Here is a 16,125-nt window from a genome sequence, read left to right on the forward strand (position 1 = left end):
CAGTTGCATATTAGGGTGATCATAGAGGTCCACAACCTAAGAAAGAATCCTTGCCTTATCGGCAACATGGGGCAAGCGAAGCTTTGCGTCTGCATACGTGCCTGGCGTACTACTTTTCTTTCTTTCTTTCTTTCTTTCTTTCTTTCTTTCTTTCTTTCTTTCTTTCTTTCTTTCTTTCTTTCTTTCTTTCTTTCTCTTTCTTTCTTTCTTTCTTTCTTTCTTTCTTTCTTTCTTTCTTTCTTTCTTTCTTTCTTTCTTTCTTTCTTTCTTTCTTTCTTTCTTTCACATTACGCAATGCTCCCACCCAACTATTTTCTTGTTCCATGCCGCGAATTTGACCTTCGTTAACGTAGGGCGCCTCGATGTCAGTGTTCCTTCGCACGGGGTGCTGACACCCGTTGAATGCGCCGGCGTCATGTTGGTTCAAACAATAGAAGTGTAGGGTTGTGTGACGTTGTCCATGTTAGTTCATAACAGCGGACGCTGTCACCACCCTGTACGAAGGAAGCGCTGGGAACGAGGCGCCCCATATCACGTTCTTAGCAGCGGAACGCTTCGGTTGCTACAGCTATAGGTAAGAGCGGTACAGTCTATTAGATGCCAAGTATCTTATGGCGGAGTTCAATCCGGTGGTGGTGGTGGTGTGCGGCGTGACCGTCCTTACTGCGCATGCGCATACCCTCTCCACTCACCCTCTCCCCATCCCCCCTCTCTTCCCCTCTCCACTCCCCCTCTCCCCTCCCTATTTCCACTCTTCCTCTGAAACGCGGGCTAGACATGCCGAAATTTTCTCCTGCTCAACGCCGCGATGAGCTCCAGCGCACGCGCGTCCCCTCCCCCTCTCTCTCCTCTCCTACGCTGCCCACTCTCGCACGCCTGCCGACTGCATTCTCCCGCTCGCCCTGTGAGAATTAACGGCCAGGTTAATGGAAGACAAGACGCGCGAAGCGTTCCTCTTCCCGTTCCACGACGCGAGGTCAGTAGCATCACCAAAGAACGCCAACGGAACGCCATCGTGCAAGTGCTCCGACTTCGCATCGCCTCATGGTCCCCTTTAGCGGGAAATGGTGTAATTTTTTGTATATCTGAGAACCAGGACTGCACAGTATCGCGATACCAAGGGTATCGCAATGGTGTTTTATAGACAATTTTGGGTATCTGTGTATCTGTGTCGAGAAATATTTGAAAAAATGTATTCGTATCTCAGTAGCGAAATAGATTTACGGGGTATCGATTTTAGCGCGATGATGTGGAGGATACGGGTATCTCGTTAATTTTTTGTTCTAAATGTGCTGACGTCATTGCAAGGCAATCGAAGACTTTATTTTTCTTTTTTTTTTTCGTTTGCTAAGCCAAGCGAAGGCGTGCTGCCGTTCGGTTGCCCAGGGATGTGGGCGAACGGTTCGCCACAAGTACACAATTGCCCAAATGTGGCAAAATCCTTCACAACTTTGAGTACCTGCTTGTGCGAGCTGCAGAGGCACATGTACCACCATAGGCGGGCGTAGTGTTCTCCATTAGGGGGGGGGGGAGGGGCAAGCTTGACCCTCCGCCCGCCTCGTTTGTAGAGTCCGAGAGGAAACAAGATCCATAATGGATGCACAAATGAAAATGAAGCGATATCGTGCCTCCCAAAAAGGGCTGCCATTGGTCCCCGACACTCCGGGGTAAAGGTGTCATGTGAACAGTTCTTGGAATGCAACATCAGGAGTCCTTGGTCGCCATGATTGTAAAAAAAAACAATTAAAAAATGCATGCGAAGTCATAATCATACGCGTAAAAAATGACGTGAAAGGTCCATAATACTGGATAACACGCGCAAAGGCTAGACAGAAAGACACGGGACAACCCCTTGTCTTTTGTCTTTCTGTGTAGTCTTTACTATGCCAGCTAAATGCATTCGCGTGAAAGGTCCAACTGAGTAAAGGTATCATGCAGAATTGGAGCCCTCTCTCGGCGCCCTCCTCTGCCCACCCATACGCACGCACGCACGCCTATGTGCACCATACCAAAAGGACACGGGGCACGAGTCAGGCCGCACACTCTGAATTTTTTTTTATTGAGCGGACGTGATACGCGTTTCCATAACCGCGTGATGAACCTTCCGTTGGACCGTTCTAGAGGTTGACGAACACTGGAAAGAACATTAAAGGGACTGTCTACCGCTCGGGAAAAATTTTCTGATTGTGGTGAAATCACAGATTGTTCGTCACATCGGCGGAAACGAGCATGTTTTTGCCCCATAAAAAAGGAATTATATTTTTTTTTATTTTATGTTGCAAATCGTGAAACAATGACCGCTGGCGTCACCCAACAGCGATGTGGTCGATCGACTGGTCGGACAAAAAATCCTCGGTGGTAGACTAATTTTGCTTAAAAACAAACGTGTATAACTTGAAATTGAATTTTACGCACTTGACGCAGCCTTCGGTTGCGTCAGAGAGTAATGTTTAGCTTTTTTTTTCTCACTACTCCAAAAAGACGCCCGGTGGCGCTGCTTGCGGCGCCGTTTTCGATTTCGTCTGCTTCAACTTATGCGCTATGTCGTGCGGCTCTCCGTGCTGGTCGTACTGTGCCGCTGTATTGTTGTCAGGATATCTCGCATGTGCTGCGCCGTGAAGGCGTGCATTTATTATCTCTTCTTGATGGATCGGCTTGGCTTGGATTGCGGCAGCAGTGCTAAAATAAACGCATAGACTGCGATTACAACAAAACAAGCATAACAAGGGACGTTTTGCGTGTGCGTGCCTGACCTACTGCTTTTTAACACGAAAGTGTTTTATGCCGCGGTCCACCAAGACGTCACGAGCGCATTTCCGCCACAGATATGACGATGTAAAATGTGCACTAACCACTCTAACAGTAAAAAGTTCTGCCGCTAGGAATCGAACCAACGACCCGTAGCTACGCAGCACTCAGCGCTAAACGACTCGACCACAAAAGCGTACGTACTTCAGCACACTAACGGCGAGCTATTTACGTACACCATTTACTGCTGGCGTTACTCAAGAGCTCGGTGGCACTTCAACGTGTGCTTATTATCACCAGCTGTATGGCGCGAAGGGCGCGCTTTAAAGGTCGTCGCCTCAGTCGTTGCGATTCGCGCGCGCCTCCTACCAGTACGTAATCTTACAGGGCGTGGTTGCACGTGCACGCGCGCTTATCTCGTGATGGGGACGGTTTGTACGTCTTGCGCGTTCACAGCGAAGGTTGTGTTGAAGTTACAGAATGCACGAGGGTCACTTCGCTGGCTGCAGCGGCCGCAGTTGCGAAAGGAGCGCGCTGCTCAAACGCAAAAAGTAACAACGGCGACAGTTGTTAGATCGAGCTCGTCCTGAGTATACTTGTGCGTTCGTTTCGTACGTCCTTCTTTGTGTTTGACGGGGCAATAACTGCTAAACGCTAACAGACGTTGTACAAGTTCTCACATATCAATGCACAGTAAACGCTGAACTACCTCTGTGCAGACAAGTTTCACTTTGGAGTTCATAGGTCGGCAAACTCACTCATGAGTCGACTCACTCAGATTCACTCAGACTCAGATCGAGCCGTGAGTCTGAGTGAGTCCGGGTGAGTAATATTTTGGTGAGCTTGAGTCCGAGTGACTCCGTTTAAGAGAAATTTTAGTGAGTCTGATAATAATATCTGGGGTTTAACGTCCCAAAACCACGATATGATTATGAGAGACGCCGTAGTGGACCACCTGGGGTTCTTAACATGCACATAAATCTAAGTACCCGGGCCTCAAACATTTTCGCATCCAACGAAAATGCAGCCGCCGCGGCCGGGATTCGATCGCGCGACCTTCGGTTTAGTGAGTCTGAGTCCTAGTGAGTCCGGTAGAGGGACGTTTTGGTGAGTATGAGTCCGAATGAGCTCTAAGCGCAAAATATATTTTTTGAGTGAGTCTGAGTGAGCTCCACACTTCTTTGCCGACCTGTGGTTCTATCTACACAACTTAAGCATTACTATCAGGCGTGTGTCGGCTCACGTTTATACTCCTGCAGACTCGCACATACTTCCAAGCACTGGCTTCATACATTAACACAATATTTATTAATCAGAGGCGTGAGTTACGTAGAGGAGGCGGGGGGGGTGGGGAGCGCCGGTTGACTCCCCCCCGTAAACACTTTCACAGGAAGTTCTTGATAAAAAAAAATGGCAGATCCCACGTACCGTGGGAGTCGATGTTATGCGAAGCATGCGGCTGGAAGGTGACTGTGGCGTAATATTTTTAGTGAGCGAAACGTTACAAAATTACGCGAAAGATTTGTATAAAGTTTATACGCACACATATATGTTGAAGAGCCGCATATCTGTTATATAACCAGGTGTTTACAATGGGGTAACGCTGCCAACGGCAACATGGGTATTACCAACACCAGAAGCGGTAAGCTGATATGTAGTGCTTATACGTGTCACTTGTGATGGAGAACGCACACACTTTTCACGAACCCGTGTGCATGTGTGGAAGAGGTTTTTGACAGTTCTTGAACAATGTCATCATCACCGTGGTCAGTGAGCACCAGGAGCTGGTCACGACTTGTTATTGCATTCGGTCGTGATCGCGGTGACGAGGGGTCCATGTGTAGTGAAGTATGGGGTATAGTACAGCTGTTGGAAATCGTGGATGCCTCGGTCATTTCGTCGACAAATTGTGTGTTGATAGAGCCGGCGACATTTCGGAACCTAAAGTCACCCTTCACGTTGGTGAGGTAAACCGTCGAGGCTGGTAGGCCTCCATATTGCTACGTAGAACAACATCAGTGGATGGCGCTTGTCGTATTCGTAGACTACCTGGGCGTAAGTGGCCTACGTAGCCTATTCTACAAAGCGGCTGTCAATCAATCTGGCATCATCCTCGGTCAGCGTGAGGCCATCGCCCTGCATCGTAAGAAATGAAGAGGACACTGCGTCGTTCTGGCCGACTAAGTGCACTTTACGGTGCGATGATGTGAATATCATACGTAACTTTCGTTAATGTATTCATCCGGGGTCGAGCAATGCTTTAATATAGCTTGCTGAATCATAGGAATACAAATCTAAAGTTTCTTAGACTTCTATAAAAGCGGAGCCAACACTGGAAACACAGGCGTTAATCTGATATGACGCCTATATCGTTGGAGTACACATTGTAGGAGTATCATGTAGTGCTTATTGCTTTCTTGCAAAATTAGATAGCCAGCACCATAACCACAACTGACGTTGCACCGCCATTACGCCTGCATAGGCTGATTTTCCAAACCAGTTTATAGACCTGGCGTGGCTCTGTGGTAGAATACCCGATTGCCACTCAGAATGCTTGGGTTCGATTCCTGTTGGGATCCTAATTTTCATTCTTTCCATTCGTCGAGTCGACGCTGTCGATGTCGTTTCTTTTTAACGCTCCCGCATTTAAGTTACCAATGTCTGTTCTCGCTGTTCCTCGGTAGATATAAACAGTCAATCACCTGTGGCGCATACTTGTACACCGACACCCGTGGTAAAGGGGTATGTGCCACACGTGTATTGAGGAAAGGTTTTGACGACGTACGCGACAGGATTTTCACGTTATTCATGTCATGACCCGCCAGTCACCCTCCCATGCCAATTTTGGTCTACACAAAAGTTAAGGAGGCGAGCATGAGAACACCCAGACGTAGGCGGCTAGATAGATAGATAGACAGATAGATAGATAGAAACGCTCAAAGTGCCTAAGGCTCGCTAAGAAATGCTTCGCATTTAATATCTTGTATCAGTCACCACTTTCAATAAAAATGTTGCAGTGGCTTAGCTCGGCTATGCCAGGACAACGTAGCGTTAGCAAATGTTCAGCTAATTATTCTTAGCTTTCCTGATTGTCTAGGATTAGCTTGATTGTCATGCTTACTGCTGCTCCAATGACACACACATGGTATACGTATTCTGTGGCACATATACATTTATTTTGCCAGGCAACTACTTCGGGATCCGATGGGTTAAGCTTCTCCGCTCTTCTGCGCCGTTGAGCAGCATTTGCGCTCTCCTTCTCCATGGCTATACCACACTGGCAAACGGCAGTCAGAGGCGCTATCAAGCGGCTCCAGCACAGTGTCAGACGGTGACTGCACAGCGAAGGCGAATAGCTGCGCGCGCGCTTGCGCCATTACGTCTGACAAGGCTACGACGTCACTCTTCTGGAAGGCACAGACCGGCGGCGGCGGAGTGCGCGGGAGTTGCCGGCTCCGGTGCGTGAAATCACTGATCCTCGCGCATGCGCAGCACGGCTCTTGAGGATCCACGCGAAGGTGGCTACCAAAATGTCCTTACTAGATTGCAGCCGCTGATAACTCATGTTTGAAGGTGCAAGTTCAAAAGGCGCCAAGTAGAGCACTAAATATGCGAGATACTGAAGTTAAAGAGCATTGACACCATGGTTGAAACACCCAATTATACGCAAACGGACTCATATGTCGACTCACTCAGACTCAGATAGAGCGGTGAGTCTGAGTCTGAGTGTGTCCGAGCGAGTAATATTTTGGTGAGTTTGAGTCCGAGGGAGTCCGGCTGAGAAAAATTTCAGTGAGTCCGAGTGAATCCAGCTGAGGAAAACTTTGATGAGTCTGAGTCCGAGTAAGCTCTAAAGGCTATATTTCACGAGTGAGTCTTAGTGAGCTCCAAATTTTTACCGACCTATGTTCGTGTTATACAGATTCCTATGAGGAATGAATCAGCCTTGTTTTTTTTTCTGTCTGTTTTTTCTTTCTTTCTTTCTTTCATTTTGCGCAGTGCTCTCTCCTGACTGTTTCATTCCTCCGTGCCAGGAATTGGACCATCGTTCATGTGCTTAGCAGGGTAACACTTCACTTGCAACAGACAACGGCGACGGTCACGCGTTCATATCCAGGCAACAATGAAATTTGGCAACGTGAAGTGACATGTCACCTCGATAAAAGATCAGAATGCCACATCAGAAACGTCTGATCGCTGACAAGCCCATGATCGACAGAGCATCAATATTGCAAAACGGCGCATAAGCTACGCGAGTGACCGGCGCACCTTCGCGGTCCGCGTTTCTATAAGCCCTCCAGCGCCGGGTTTTTCGAGCGACTCATCCGCCGAGATATCGGAGTTTAAATCAAGCTTCGTTTGAAATAAACTGAGAGGATTTTGAGCACTATGCGCGCTACCATACGCTGTCGACCATAGAGGCGTTTATGACACCATCTAAGGAGCTGTGCACTCTACAGGGGGAGAGCGCTAGACTATCCCTGTGTTCAGAACAGAATGCAAACAATCAAAGTAATGTAAAGACTAACAATAGCACGACGTAAAGCATACGAAAAGAAGAAATCTGGAAGACTGTCACGAGGCATTGCTTTTAAGGGCGTAGGTTTCTCATGAAACGCTAATCGTATTTCAGCACAGCCGTATGAATTGTTCTAGCAAACTTTCTCACTTCCTTGCGAACGGAACATGGATGTTTGAATTGTGCGATCCCCAAACCAGCGCATAAAAAACACTCCGCCAGCATCAGAAGTTCTTTAGTTGAACACGTCTTAACATCTGTGTTTAAAAAAACAGCAGCGCACGTTGACAGGTTTTAAACGCACAGAGGACAGCATACGTACCATCTCTGTCAAGTATAAACTGTTCCATGTGACACGTACCCACTAGTTGTTCAACGAAACCCCCCCTCTTTGGATCTCAGTGTGTGACGAATGTGTTCACGTTTGTACTGTCCTTGAAAATTTGTATGCTTTGTACAGCTTGGAATCAGTGTATGAGTGAGAATCTGGGAAATCAATAAACTGCGCTTCTTTTTATCTGTTCTCATTTTTCATAAAATCCGTACCGAACGGTAATCATCTCTTCAAAGCCTGCGACCCAGTGTTCGCAATACCACACAGCAAAGATTGACAATGAAACATCGTATAGCAAAAGTGAAGAGGTGCAGTTAGGCGTTATTGACTTGGCGGTTGTCTGTTGCCCCTGGTAAGATGACGTGTGAAGAGTTGTCGAGACAGTGATTTATCCGCTTCACTGGCGTCATTGGCGTAGCTTCGGGGTTCTTTGTGCGTGTGTGGGGGGTAGGTGATCAAGCTCCCTCCCCCCTCCCGCAATCTGCAAATTTTGCATAAGTATGCAGGCTCAGACGTACAAACACAAGCACGGACATGCATGAAGAATGGTGTTAGCACATGCATAAAGACACACACGTGCACATGCATGGAGAATGGTGTTAACACATGCATAACACACACCAGCGTGGACATGCATGAAGAATGGTGCACGGACATGCATGAAGAATGGTGCCCTCTTAAAAAAAATGCTGGCTGTGCCTCTGCTCCGCGTACAATAGCATGCACGTTACTTACAGGCGTATTACCGTAGTAAGGGGGGGGGGGGCACTTGTTTTTCAGCCCCCTCATCGAACTTTTGAAAGCAGCCGATGCCAGCACAGCGCACTGCAAGAGCTTAGGCGGAGTTTTGGTTGTTTTTGTGCCTAACAGTCACGTAATTAATGTGTCCTGACAAATGAGAGAAATTAGATTCAGTGCCGTTATATGGTGTAACTTTTCTGTCTAGGTAAGAGCACTAGCTTCGATACCAAGCCACCGGAATATTATCCCTATCTTCGTACTGTACGTTTAGTTCGTGTGAGTGTGTGATGGTATTTCATTCGGTATTCAGGGTTCCTTTTCTGATATTTGGATTCCACTTGAAAATTTTACTGTTCGAACGCCCCTACATTCTTATGTCGATGCTTTTAGACTTTCGGGTGTAATCATGTACTCTAACGTGCATTAAATGTAAGAGGTGAAAGTGGTTTAAATTATGGAAGCATTGCTAATTTTTCTAGTTTGTAACATATTATGTCGCTCTGGGCAGATAATTTGTGTATCGTGTCGTCATTTCAATAAATCAGAGTGCGTGTTAAAGAAATGTTTAACCTACAGTAGACCTAGAGAGATTCTCAAACCACCGTTGCAAAAAATTTGTGCGTGATGTTCAACTGACGCTTACGAGAAAGTATACATAGTCAAGCAATCGGAGGTCGTGAGAAACACAGCAGGATTTCTATACGTAGGTATTGCCACACGCGCTTACTTAATTATTTATGTGGCTCACCTACAAAAACTGTTACCACCGCTCGGCGCAGACCGCGCCGTAATGTTTGCGAAACTCCTCGATTATTTCATACTTTTTCCAATAAGGTAACGTGCATGGCGCGAGCAGTCGAGTTCATTCGAGAGCTTACGCGTGCACCAGTGTTCAGGATGGAATTTTCTATTGTTTGTGTATAAGAAAGTAGGGCAGCTCCACATTAGTGGTGCGAAGATTCAGGTATGCAGCAGCGGAGGTTACCGTCCTCCTCACCCCCCACCTGTCTCTCTCTCTCTCTATCTCTATTTCCTTCTCTTTCTCGGTGTTTCTATATTTTTATCTGTCTCTCTATTTCTCGCTTTCTCTTTCTATCTCTTTCTCTCCATCTTTTTCTTTCTGCCTTTCTCTTTCTTTCTATGGTATGTGTTACTCTCTCCCCCTTTCGCTCCTCCTCACCACACCTCGACTATACAAGGCTATGCTGTGCTCTGCTAACCGCTCACCTTCTGATGGTATGTACGCGGGTTCGAATCACGCCTCGCAAACAAATTTTTTCAACCCTAGAATTCTCTCTTTATCTTTATTTCTTTTTCTTTCTCTCTCCCTCTGTACTCGTCGTCCCGCCCATCAGAGTTATTGCATCCTGGCGCTGGAGAAATTTGTGCTCGTGTTTTGGGAGTGAAGCAGAAGATGTAGACGACGACGACGATGAAGAAGAGGACGAAGAGAAATCGGGCCGTTCATGATGGTGTTTTTCTGGTGACATGACGCAACGTACGGCGAGCTACGACAGTTTCGCTGTTAAAAGACGACGCGATCAGATCACCGACGGCAGACGACTGAGATAACCGCTATCAGTGTACAGCGTCCGCTGCTTGTACTTTGAGTTACCTAGCTTTCTGGGCACAAGTTAGCCCAATATACAGTTTCGTCCCTACCATTGCGACTGCCGCCTTCTTTAGCGTCACTGCCACGTGACGTCACAGCCTGCCTAGAACGGTCGTCACTGAAACGTCCACGTTGGGGCACCAACGTGGCGGGACGCGAACTTCGTGATGTCACGTTAGTGTTATCTGTTTGCATCACATTCATGTTGGATACATGTTGTAAGCGTGTATGCCTCCGTGTCTGCCTGCATGCGTGTGCTCTCCCACAGACACGCAAAGACAGCAACCGGCAGCAATTATTTTCGGTGGAGTTGCGACATAGAAACAACAACGCGGGCATTTTGAAATTTCTGTTCACCAGTTATTTTCGCATGTGAACCGAGCTCATCGCCGACATACGATTGTATAAACATTTATTACGCGTGTACGAATTGACATGTACGCTGTGCTGAGCGGTAATAATATCTGGGGTTTTACGTGCCAAAAGCACGATATTATTATGAGACAAGCCGTAGCGGAGGGCTCCGGAAATTTTGACCAGCTGGTGTTCTTTAACGTGCATTGACATCGCACAATACACGGGCCTCTAGCGATTCGCGTCCATCGTAATGCGACCGCCGCGGCACGTCAGTTACTCCCCTAGAGGAGCAACTTCGATACTTTTTTGGGTGTATACACATCCTGTAAACAACCCCCACACAGATATTGCGCCCTTACTCCACTGGTGACCCGAGTTTACCGAGGGGAATGGTATCGCGTGTTTTATTAGGTTGCGAACGACCATTAACACACTAGTATGGAATTGCTGTCCGTTTACCAAGTATTTAGAATACCGGTAGATGTGTCTACAAATATGGTTCATCATATAGAGTTCTAAGTACTCTACTACGGAAGAGATGCACCATAAACACCTACAAACCGCGCGTTTAGAAAAAAACGAGAGGATTTACAGCACTGTGTGCTCTACTGTTGGAGTGCGATATGCTGTCGCTTGTAGGAGAGCTTGGAAAAAAATTCACCGACGATTACTATGCTGCCTAATGCGAATTCTGAGCGCAGCTTCGTGTTGGGGCACCGCCAAATGTGTTTTGAGGTTTTGGCTATCCGCAGTTGCAGCAATGTAACAATCGGTACATATTGCCACAGAAACTGCCAGCGCTCGAGTGCTACCGCACACCACTCTGTACATTTCAAGCATCGCGAACCAAGCGAAACGCCGACACCCTCAAGCGAAGCCAGCCGCAGCGCATGTGCCAGCCCTGCATGCGCACGAGCTCCGACCGAGGGGCCAGCGCGCGTGACGGAGGAAGAAAGCGAAGTTAGAGGCCAGTGGCTCGTGATATCGACCGACTCCGCGTTCGCTCTCCTTCGTCCTCGTTCGCTCTATCGGTTACGCCGTCGACGGTGTCGCCGCTGCACGCAGGAACGGCGCCTAAGATCTGTGCTCTAAAAGTGGGGAAGATTTACCCCCGTATTCAGAAACGCTCCTTCACTTGAACTTGACTTGCCACCGCGTTCAACGCATTTCAAACGCGCTGCCCAAGGCGGTGGCAAGTCAAGTTCAAGTCGAGGAGCGTTTCTGAATACGGGGGTTAGGGTAGTGAGACGCTACCAACGCTACTATAGGCGAGCAGTAAGCTACCCTTAACGACCGAAATATGAGATCTCCGTCATGGAGTTCCTAAGGCGTATCGCTGTTCGAGCCGTTCCTTAGTTATAAAACACTAATCGTACTTCAGCACAGCCTTATGAATTGCTCTAGCAAACTTTAGGACTTCCAAATAAACAGAACGTCAGTATTTGACCTTTGCGGTCTGCAAACAGCTCTGCAAAAAGCGCTTCGCCAAAACAGAAGCTCTTTTGGTCAACATGACTCAACGCTTGCGCGAAAATAAAGAGAGAAAAGAAAACCTGGTATTACAAAGTAGGCGCGAGAAACACGAAAAACGTATAGACAGAACTTGCTGCACCAAATGAAGACTTTAAAATCCACAGAAACAGGAATGTTTGATATAACTAGGGCCCCGTGTTTTCGGATAAATTCGAAAAAATCCGATAAACATTCGCCGGTAAAATTTTTGACAATTCGTATTTATCCGATAAAATCCGATTTTAACTGCCAATATGACCCTGCTTTATTCTTCACCGAAAGGGCATGTGCAAGTGCCCCCCCCCCCCCCGCAAAAAATTCCTGGATACGGGCCTGTCGAGCGGTCATTTATGAATCGGCCGGTTTGTCCGATATAAACTTTGCTTCACGTCAACAGAATGTCGTAGACCGCACCTATTGCACGTTTAACTAAGGGCTTGTCACGCACAGAGCGAGAGACGTTAGCGCATGTAGGGTCCTCGGGAGCGCGAAACGACATCTTCATATGTGGTCCCCTGGCGGCACCGGGGTGCACCAGACGATATCGAATACACGGACCTCGTAGAATATGCTTGCGTCTATTACAACAAGCTTCGGCTGATCCAGCGCGCACGTGGTGTGGCGCGAGCCAATGGGGCCCTGAACTAAGGGCTCCACCCAACGAGAAAAATCCTTTAGGCCTGCATAAATAAAAGTTTTTTTGTCTCTCAAAGTTGCATTACGCACAAACGTAGGATACAGAGAGTATTCTACCTCACAGCCACACAGGCGCTTATAGACACATACATATAAAAGCAAAAATGAATATGAAACAAACGTACCTGTTTTGTATTCAAGTATTTGTCCTTGCGTGTTTATGTGTTTGTGCGTTCAAACCTTTCCAGACAAACAAAATACGCTTCGTGCGCTCTGATGTTTCGTCTTCAGATATCACTTCTTCTAAGATATTGGAGTATTGAGAAAAATGCAGAATTAAACTCCGAATTTCGGAGAATTGAGGATTTATGAACGGTATACTCCGACAAACGCCGAACTCCGACAAACGAAGAGTTCGTGGCTTGAGCCGTGAACGCGGGAATGCGTTCCGCTTCCCGCTGGCGCGTCTACCTCTCGCGGAACCCAAGCAGGATTTAAAGAAGTTCTTCGTCTAGGTCTTAATGCAGTTCTCAATCGTGCGCTTAATGCATCTCCACTCATGTGAAACCTGAGAAAGTGCGTAGCAAGGCATGACTGGACACCGGAGAAGCGCCGGTGGGCGGAGAAATCACGCACTTGTTGAGACGGTGGCGCACTCTCTAGCGCAGCACGAGTGTCAGCCGGAGGAAGCGTTTTTAGGGATTATCAGTTAATTATAGCGATCAATTGTTGGTTATCTCTGTGTTTTAAGTTACTTCGAAGCATGTTAGTTTATTTTGAACTGGTTTTGAGCAATGCTCGCCTTGTTTTAGGCCTGATTTTGCAAATTGATTTTGAGTGCGATCATGCGACAGACATACGGACGTCGACATGCCGGGCCCTTAAAGTGCCGCGCCCTTAAAATGGCTGGCTCTCCCGTAATTAAGAGTGGCTGTAAGCATGAAATGGCGACAGGTCAAGCCCGTAACCAGGAAATTTTATCGGGGGGGGGGGCGGGGGGGGGCACTTGCTGAAAATCTTGGCAGTTTGAGAAAAGACACCAATTTCATTATTTATTTTGGGTAAAAGCACCTACTTCCCCCAAATTCTTTTTTTTGGGGGGGGGGGGGCGAAATTTTTGGTGAAGGGCCTGCTACAGGCAAAGCAGATTGATTGGAAATTGTACTAGCCACAATCTTGTGCATGCTCGCAAGCAACGTTCTCCCGCCTTCCTTGTATCCAAATACATGCAGCTGCGACATAGGCAAGCTGTCGTTCCACCTGATAGTGTTGGTGACACTGGCGGCGCCGCTGTTCCTGGTGTGGAGCGCGTGGCGCCTGCTCACGGGCCTGATGGCGTTGCCACACACGTGTACCAGGTGGGAGACGACATGGTCTTCCACTTCTGCCAGAGGCTCATGATCGTGCTCTGGAAGCGTCGTCGGCGTTAGGTTGGGGACATTGCGCGCGCAATCACCCCTGCTTGTAGATCACGGCCAAGCACACTACGCGGTGATGAACTTTCAGCTACATATTGTCACGTGGTCGTGACGTCGACGAAGACAGCAGTCGGCTTGCAGAATGAAACTGTTTAATTTGGCCGATATTGTGGCCGGAAAATGAGAACTAGAACTACAGCAATACACGCTGTACAATGATAGCGGCGAACAGGGCGTCGTCTGTCGATCAACTGACAAGTAGTCAAGCGCGTCGGCTTTACACAGGCGCTATCGAACTTTCCAGCGATATCGCTGGTGGCGGCGTAATCTCTCGACAAAGCTGGAACATTCTCGTGCGGCGCGCAATCTTAACCATTGTTCCAAAACAATCGCGAAGCTTCCTACACATCACGGCGAGGCCTGCGCAGCGCGTTGCCCACAGTCTTTGTGGGTGAAGCTTACACTCATGAAATACAAGACTCGCGGCAATGCCCCCTCTGAAAAAGCATCGTCCCGATGCTTAAAAACAGAACATTGAATACATGCGATACTAAGAACCTAATAAAGAAAGCAACATTAGAGTCCTCAGGTGCGCTAACGAGCATAGTACGGTTAAGGCGCACCACATGCACAACCTCGGGTCGAGCTCGGCGCCTCTGGGAGTTTTTGTGATGCCGTCGGGGCAACCTCGTAGTCGAGTGCGCCGAGACGTCGAAGTCCCTGTACGGTCCGAAGTATCGTCGAAGAAGCTTCTCGCTCAGTCCCGCGTGTCGTATTGGCGTCCAGACCCAGACACGGTCGCCGGGATGGTACTCGACGAAGCGTCGTCGAAGATTGTAGCGACGGCTGTCGGTGTGCTGCTGGTCTTGATGCGCAGGCGGGCCAGCCCTGTCGAGCTTCTTCGGCACGTTGTAAGTAAGGCGGCGGCGTCGACATTTTCTTAGTCGGTGACGTTGGATAACATGGCGTCGAGCGTCGTCGCCGGCTCCTTCCGTAGACCAACTGGTACGGCGTCATCGCGTCGTTTTCTTGGACGGCCCGTGTTAAGCGAAGGTCACGTACGGAGGACGGCGTCCCACGTCTTGTGCTCAACGTCGACGTACATGGCGAGCATGTCGGCGATGGTCTTATTTAGACCCTGGTGAGGCCATTGGTATGCGGGTGGTAGGCGGTGGTGCGGCGGGGGCTCGTCTCGCTGTACTTCAAGATCGCCTGAGTTAGGTCCGCAGTAAAGGCGGTACTCTGTCTGTGATAGGACCTCTGGGGCGCCATGACGCAAGACGATGTTCTCCACAAGAACTTGGCTACCTCGGAGGCACTGCCTTTGGGCAAGGCCTTTGTCTCGGCGTAGCGGGTGAGGTAGTCAGTCGCTACGACAATCCACTTGTTGCCGAAGTTCGACGTCGGGAACGGCCCCAGTAGGTCCATCCCGATTTGCTGGAACGGCCGGTGCGGTGGTTCGATTGGCTGCAGAAGTCCCGCTGGCTTACTCGGCGGTGTCTTCGTCGCTGGCAATCTCGGCAAGTCTTGACGTAGTGGGCGACGTCGGCAGAAAGGCGTGGCCAGTAGTATTTTTCCTGTATCTTGGCGAGCGTGCGGGAAAACCCCGAGTGTCCAGCCGTCGGATCGTCGTGTAGGGCCTGGAGGACTTCTGGTCGCAGTGATGAGGGCACGACAAGAAGTAGTCCGTTCGCAGTGGCGAGAAGTTCTTTTTCAGGAGAACGCCGTTCCGTAAGAAAAACGACGGCAGTCCTCGCTTGAATATCCTCGGAACAACGGCGGTCTTGCACTCGAGGTACTCAATAAGGCCCCCCAGTTCCGCGTCGGCCCGTTGCCTTTCGGCGAAGTCGTCGGCACTTATACTTCCGAGAAGCAGTCATCGTCGTCGTCTTGCGGCGGCGCGTCGACGGGGGCACGAGACAGGCAGTCGGCGTCAGAGTGTTTTCGTCCGGACGTGTACACGACGGTAATGTCGAATTCTTGAAGTCTCAGACTCCATCGTGCGAGACGACCTGAAGGGTCCTTCAAGTTAGCTAGCCAACATAAGTCACTGACAACTTTGAAGGGCCTGCCATAGAGGTAGGGGCGAAACTTTGATGTAGCCCAGAGGATGGCAAGGCATTCCTTTTCTGTTGTGGAATAGTTTGCTTCTGCCTTGGATAGTGACCGGCTAGCATAACTGATAACCCTTTCAAGCCCGTCAGTCTTTGTACCATACGGCACCGAGTCCTACGCTGCTTGCGTCGGT

The 16,125-nt window shown here is 48.7% G+C and overlaps 1 protein-coding gene across 1 annotated transcript in view; it reads left to right on the top strand.

The window, feature by feature from the left end:
• Positions 1 to 926: 926 nt before the first annotated feature.
• LOC119406370 (1-acyl-sn-glycerol-3-phosphate acyltransferase epsilon) overlaps positions 927 to 16,125 on the top strand; it is a 65,505-nt gene continuing 50,306 nt past the window's right edge. The window contains exons 1-2 of the mRNA XM_037673110.1: positions 927 to 976; positions 13,692 to 13,817. Of these exons, the coding sequence (XP_037529038.1) occupies positions 927 to 976; positions 13,692 to 13,817 (176 nt within the window). The remainder of the gene's footprint in view (positions 977 to 13,691; positions 13,818 to 16,125) is intronic.

The sequence above is a fragment of the Rhipicephalus sanguineus genome, chromosome 10, assembly GCF_013339695.2.
Source record: "Rhipicephalus sanguineus isolate Rsan-2018 chromosome 10, BIME_Rsan_1.4, whole genome shotgun sequence".
In the NCBI taxonomy this organism is placed as follows: domain Eukaryota; kingdom Metazoa; phylum Arthropoda; class Arachnida; order Ixodida; family Ixodidae; genus Rhipicephalus; species Rhipicephalus sanguineus.